This window comes from Colobus angolensis, unplaced genomic scaffold (assembly GCF_000951035.1).
Source record: "Colobus angolensis palliatus isolate OR3802 unplaced genomic scaffold, Cang.pa_1.0 Scaffold36, whole genome shotgun sequence".
Classification (NCBI taxonomy): domain Eukaryota; kingdom Metazoa; phylum Chordata; class Mammalia; order Primates; family Cercopithecidae; genus Colobus; species Colobus angolensis.
In genome coordinates, this window is record NW_012116932.1 from 2,673,924 (window position 1) to 2,681,077 (window position 7,154).

Below are 7,154 nucleotides of genomic sequence, written 5' to 3' on the forward strand. Positions count from 1 at the left end.
CCTTTTCCTTTCCCTTCCTTCCTTCCTTCCTTCCTTCCTTCCTTCCTTCCTTCCTTCCTTCCTTCCTTCCTTCCTTCCTTTCTCTTTCTTTTTTGATGGAGTTTCGCTTTTGTCGCTCAGGCTGAAGTGCAAGGGTGCGATCTCGGCTCACTGTCACCACCACCTCCCGGATTCAAGCGATTCTCCTACCTCAGCCTCCGGAGTAGCTGGGATTACAGGCACCCTCCACCACGCCCATCTAATTTTTTTTTTTTAATTTTAATTTTTAGTGGAGATGGGGTTTCGCCATGTTGGTCAGGCTGGTCTGAACTCCCGACCTCAGGCGATCCTTCCGCCTCGGCCTCCCAAAGTTCTGGGATTACAGGCGTGAGCCACCACGCCCGGCCTCTTTCTTCTTTTCGAGACAGGTTCTCGCGCTGTCACTCAGGCTAGAGTGCAGAGGTGCGATCATAACTCACTGAAGCCTGAACTCCTGGGATCCAGCGATCCTCCCACCTTAGCCTGCCGAGTAGCTGGGACTACAGGTGCGCAACACCACCCCCGGCTGTTTTTGTTTTTGTTTTTTTTTAATTTTTTTATTTGTAGAGATGGGGGGGTGTCTTCCTATATCGCTCAGGCTGGTCTGGAACTCCTGGGCTCAACCGATCCTCCCGTCTCAGCCTTCCAAAGTGATGAGATTACAGGTGGGAGCCACCGCACCAGGCCTCTTTGTCTGTTTTAGGCCATCTCTGCCTGGCCCCAGACCCAGACTCTGCCACAGGTCCCGCTCCTCTCCCAGATCCCGCCTCCTGTCCTAGTTCTCTACCCTGACTCGAGTCCCAAGGTTTAGCTATTCCCCGTCCCTGTTAAGGCCCCGCCCCTAGCCTAGGCCACGCCACCTCTCCAACTTGTCTGTCCCTATCAGGACTCCTCCTTGGTCTTGCCAGCTTTCCTCGAGTTCAGACCCGTTCCCGTGCATCAGGCTCCACCCACTCAGACCCCACCCCCGAACGTGGGCCCCACCCCCGCCCCGGGCCCCTCCCACCTGTAGCCGATATCTTCCCAGCCTCGCGTGTCCTGGTGGTAGCGCTGCATGGAGCGCATGTTGGCTGCGCAGCGCGCGAAGTCCGTGCAGGGTGGTGCAGGCACGTAGGTGTGATGCACGTACAAGAATCCTAGCGGCAGCTGCAGCGGCGTCGGGCGGCCCTGATAAGGCGCAGCTCCCCAGCGGCAACGGGGATGGATGGCCGGGCATCCTACAGGCAAGGGGATTCAAGGCTGGGGTCAGGAAGTGTTTCTCTGCCTGCCGCCTCCACCCGCATTAAAGCGCACATACAGACCATCCCTCAGCCTCCTGTCAGATTTGGAAACGGTCCAGTCTCACCCCACATTGGTCCTCCCTGGGCACTAACTATACTCAACTAAATCTATTTTATTTTTATTAAAAAAAATTGAGGCTGGGCCGGACGTAGTGGGTCACACCTGTAATCCCAGCACTTTGGGAGGACCAGGCGGGTGGATCACTTGAGGTCAGGAGTTTGAGACCAGCCTGGCCAACATGGTGAAACCTGGTCTCTACTAAAAATGCAAAAATCAGCAAGGCATGGTGGCACATGCCCGTAACCCCAGCTACTTGGGAGGCTGAGGCATGAGATGACTCGCTTGAACCTGGGAGGTGGAGGTTGCAGCGAGCCGAGATTGTGCTATTGCACGCCAGCCTGGGCGACAGAGCAAGACTCTGTCTCAAAAAGAAAAAAAAAAAAAATTGGGGGTGGGGGCAGGCATGGTGGCTCACTCCTGTAATCCCAGCACTTTGGGAGGCTGAGGCAGGTGGATCGCTTGAGCCCAGGAGTTCAAGACCAACCTGGGCAACATAGTGAGACCTCATTTCCTAGAAAAAAAGAAATCAGATTTCCCGAAGCAATCTACAGATTCAATGCAATCTCTATCAAAATACCAATGTCATTTTTCACAGAATCAGACAAAAGTACCCTGAAATTTATAAGGAACCAAAAATGAGCCCAAATAGCAAAAGCAATTCTAAGCAAAATGAGCAAGGTATCACATTACCTGATTTCAAATTATACTACAAAACTACAGTAACCAAAACAGCATGGTACTGTTACAAAAAATAGACACATAGACCAATGGAATGAAATAGAGAACCCAGAAGTAAAGCCGCACACCTACAAACAATACTTTTCAACTAAGTCCACAAAAATAAGCAATGGGAAAAGGACTCCCTATTCAGTAAATGGTGCTAATGGTACGGGGACAATTGGCCAACCATATGCAGAAGAATGAAACTGGACCCCTAACTCTTACCATATACAAAAATTAACTCAAGGCCAGGTGCACTGACTGGCTCATGCCTGTAATCCCAGCACTTTTGGAGGCTGAGGTGGGTGGATCACCTGAGGTCAAGAGTTGGAGACCAGCCCGGCCAACATGGTGAAACCCCGTCTCTACTAAAAATATAAAAGTTAGCTGGGCATGGTGGTGGGTGCCTGTAATCCCATCTACGTGGGAGGCTGAGGCGGTAGAATCACTTGAACCCAGGAAGCAGAGGTTGCAGTGAGCTGACATCACGCCTTTGCACTCCAGCCTGGGCAACAGAGCAAAAACTCCGTCTCAAAAAAAAAAAATAAATAAAATAAATAAAATAAAATAAAATAAAATAAAGGCCAGGTGCGGTGGCTCAGGCCTGTAATCCCAGCACTTTGGGAGGCTGAGGTGGACGGATTACGTGAGGTTGGGAGTTCGAGACCAGCCTGACCAACATGGAGAAACCCCATCTCTACTAAAAATACAAAAATTAGCCGGTTGTGGTGGCACATGCCTGTAATCCCAGCTACTCGGGAAGCTGAGGCAGGAGAATCACTTGAACCTGGGAGGCGGAGGTTGTGGTGAGCCAAGATCATGCCATTGCACTCCAGCCTGGGCAACAAGAGTGAAACTCCGTCTCAAAAAAAAATAAATAAATAAATAAATAAAAATAAAAATAAATTCACTCAAGATGGATTAAAGACTTACATGTAAAACCTGAAACTCTAAAATACCAGAAGAAAACCTAAGGAAAACATTTCTGAACGTTGGGCTAGGCAGAGAATTCATGACTAAGACCTCAAAAGTACAGGCAAAAGAAACAAAAATAGACAAACAGGACTTAATTAAACCAAAAAGCTTCTGCACACCAAAGACATAATCAATAGAATGAACAGTCAGCTTTCAGAATGGAAGAAAATATTTGCAAACTATGCACTTGGTAGGCGACTAATACCCAGAATTTACGAGGAACTGAAACAACTCAAGAAAAAAAAAAAAAGAAAGAAAGAAAAACCCACTAAAAAGTGGGCAAAGGACATTGATAGACATTTTTCAAAAGAAGATATACACATGGCCAATAGGCAAAGGAAAACATGCTCAACATCACCAATCATCAGAGAAATGCAAATTAAAACCACAAAGACATATCATCTTACTCTAATCATAATAGCTATTATTACAAAGACAGAAAAGCTGGGTGATGGCTCACGCCTGTAACCCCAGCATTTTGGGAGGCTGAGGTGGGTGGATCACCTGAAGTTAGGAGTTTGAGATCAGCCTGGGCCAACATGGTGAAACTCTGTCTCTACTAAAAATATGAAAATTAGCTGGGCGTGGTGGCAGGCACCTGTAATCCCGGTTACTTAGGAGGCTGAGGCAGGAAAAACACTTGAACCCAGGAGGCCGATGTTGCAGTGAGCCGAGATCGTGCCATTGCACTCCAGCCTGGGAGACAAGAGTGAAACTCTGTCTATAATAATAATAATAATAATAAATTGGAACTATCATTCAATCCAGCAATCCCGCTACTGGATATCTACCCGAAGGAAAATAAATCATTATATTAAAAAGATACCTGCATTCACATGTTGATCAGGACACTATTCACAATAGCAAAGGTAGGGAATTAGCTTAAGTGTCCATCAACAGAGAATTGGATAAAGAAAATATGATATATATCACAGACCTGGATGGTTCTGGGTCTGAGAGCCCTAGATGAAGGTCAGGTCCAGGTTTCCAGCCAGGGTGATTGCCAGGAGGCTGTCCACAGTGGTCAGCAGGAAATGGAATACTACTTAGCCATAAAAAATGAAATAATGTCAGCCGGACACGGTGGCTCACACCCGTAATACTAGCACTTTGGGAGAATGAGGGTGAATCATGAGGTCAGGAGATCGAGACAATCCTGATAAAATGGTGAAACTCCGTCTCTACTAAAAATACAAAAAATTACCCAGACATGGTGGCACATGCCTGTAGTCCCAGCTACTCAGGAGGCTGAGGCAGGAGACTTGCTTGAACCCAGGAGGCGGAGGTTGCAGTGAGCTGAGATCGTGCCACTGCACTCTCCAGCCTGGGCGACAGAGATAGCCTCAAAAAAAAAAAAAAAAAAAAGAAAAAGAAAAAAGAAACAATGTCTTTTGCAGCAACATGGATGGAACTGGAGATCATTGTCTCAAGTGAAACAAGTCAAACACAGAAAGACAAATAGCATAAGTTCTCACTTATAAATGGGAGCTAAATAATGTGTATGCATGGATGTGGTGTGTGGAAAGATAGACAGTGGAGATTCAGAAGGGTGATGGGGAGAGAGGAGGGAAGATGATGACAGATTGCTTAATGGGTCGATGTATGTTATTGGAGTGGTGGGTACCCTAAAAGCCTAGACTTGACCACTATGCAATCTATGCAAGTAACAAGGTTACACTCGTACCCCATAAATTAATGCAAATAAATAAAATGAAACAAAACAAAATCAGATGAACACTCCCATTCATCCCTCAAGGCCCAACTCTGGCATTTCCTCACCTGTGCAGCTGTCCCACCCACCCCCGACCAGATCCCTTATTGCCCCCTCTGGTCTCTCCTAGTCCTCAACTTCCCTGAACATACGGAGTTGGGGGCGTCTGTATCTGTAATGGGAAGGATCATAGGGTGTGGGGAACCTCCTTACCCAGGAAGGCCTCAGTGAACTCCTTGGTAGCATTGGCGGCCACCTGGGCCAGCTGTTCTTGGCTTATGCACTGAAGCTGGGAGTGTACCGGCTCCAGCCTCTGTAGAAGGACAAGGGTTCCCCACACCTGCTGGGCCAGGATCGGGGCTGAAGTCAGAGCAGCCCCATTCTGCCGTCGGAAGTTGCTGCGGAACCCTGGGTCTCTGGCTACCCCAGCCCCATAGTAGTACTGGCTCAGCAAGTGGCTGAGGGATGGTCGGGGCTCAGGAGTCCGGCTCAGGTAGTCTCCAAGGATGACCCCATCCAGGGCACCATTGAGGAAGGCCATGGTTAACAGAGATGACTTGGGGTCCAGAAGAGTAAACGTCCGAGGGGCAGAGAGCTGGTCCCAGCAGCCCTCAGTTCCCAGGTCTGGATGGCTCTGGGTCTGGGGACCCTGGAGGAAGGTCAGGCCCAGGTTTCCAGCCAGAGTGACTGCCAGGAGGCTGTCCACCATGGTCGGGGGGGACTTGGCTTTGGCATCTGGCAAGGAAGCTTGGACATCTGGACAACCTGTTGTAGCATCTGGAGAGTTGGCTCCAATATCTGCAGTGGTGACATCTGGAGAGGCATCCCCGAGTCCTGGAGAGGAGGTGGCTTTTACATCTGGAGCAATGGCCACAACATCTGGAAAGGTGACTCCAGCCTCCCGAGAGGCAGCTGTGCTGTCCAACGGCAAGTTTATGACCTTGCACCCTTGCAGCCCTGCCTCCAGCCCCGCCAGCAGAGGCTCCACAGCCACAGTCGAGCCATCGGGTGCCAGCACCACCCCGTATTCCCGCCCTTCTCGTACGTCATGTTGGACCACCGCCTTGGTCAGGCCTTGCAGCTCTGGGCTCAGTGGGTAGGGATCCAACTCTGCAGCATCAAGGCTCTGCACCCCCAGCAGGAAGTGATAGAGGCGATTGTGGGGGCCAGAGTTTGAGGCTGACAGCAGCCACGCAGAAGCTGTGTGGCTGGCATTGGCAGCAGGCACCTTCTGCTCCAGCTCAGCCAGGGCCTGGATGACAGAGTCCATGAGCAGGGGCAGGGAGGCTGCAGGAGGAAAGAATGTGTTAGCCCAGCCCCACCCATTCCTAAGCTTCCTCGTATTGATTCCACTTCTTCCCAATGCTCCCAGCCCTCCATCTGATAACCCCATGACCCCCAACACTATCCTTGTATAGATAAGGAAACTGAGGCACATAGACTGTTGCCTGTTGGCTAAGGAGCTCAGACTGTCTGTGAGTACTAGAGAGCCATAACAGGTTTATGAGCAGGAGAGAGGTGTGACCAGCCTGGCATCCTAAGACTCCTTTCTTAGGCTTAGATTTGTTTATTTGGCTGCAATAAGGAAATGGATTTTTGGGGTGCCAGGATAGAAAAGGGGAGACAGTGTGGAGATGAGAGATGAAGGTGGCAGAAGGTAGGTAGTGACATTGCAGTGGACAAAAGTGGAAAAGTCCCCAGATCTTGAGAAAGAGAGATGGACGGTCTTTTGTGATGGATTGAAGTTAAAAGTTGGGGATGTTAGAGGGAAAGGTATTTCGAAAGATGCCTAGGACTGGCTGTGGTGTCTCAGGCCTGTAATCCCAGCACTTTGGGAGGTCGAGGTGAGAGGATCACCTGAGATCAGGAGTTCAAGGACAGCCTGGCCAACACCGTGAAACCCCATCTCTAATAAAAATACAAAAATTAGCCAGGCATGGTGGTGTGTGCCTGTAATCCCAGCCACTCGAGAGGCTGAGATGGGAGAATCATTTGAACCTGGGAGGTGGAGGTTGCAGCGAGCCCAGATCGCACCACTACACTCCAGCTTGGGCAACAGAATGCGACTTTGTCTTAAACAAACAAACAAACAGAAACAAACAAAAAAACCCATAAAACAAAAAACAAACAATAAAAGGTCAAGCACGGTGGCTCATGCCTGTAATCCCAGCACATTGGGAGGCCAAGGCGGGTGGATCACCTGAGGTCAGGAGTTCAGGACCAGCCGGATCAACATGGCAGAACTCCGTCACTACTAAAAATACAAAAATTAGCTGGGCGCGGTGGCACACACCTGTAATCCCAGCTACTCAGGAGGCTGAGGCAGGAGAACTGCTTGAACCCAGGAGGTGGAGGTTACAGTGAACCCAGAACCCCCCCACTGCATTCC

At 49.5% G+C, this 7,154-nt stretch overlaps 1 protein-coding gene across 1 annotated transcript in view; it reads right to left on the reverse strand.

Annotated features, from left to right (window-relative positions):
- PGLYRP2 (peptidoglycan recognition protein 2) overlaps positions 1-7,154 on the reverse strand; it is an 11,037-nt gene that overhangs the window by 1,721 nt on the left and 2,162 nt on the right. Inside the window, exons 2-3 of the mRNA XM_011953231.1 lie at positions 4,979-6,052; positions 1,025-1,235 (exon numbers count right to left, since the gene is read on the reverse strand). Of these exons, the coding sequence (XP_011808621.1) occupies positions 1,025-1,235; positions 4,979-6,052 (1,285 nt within the window). The remainder of the gene's footprint in view (positions 1-1,024; positions 1,236-4,978; positions 6,053-7,154) is intronic.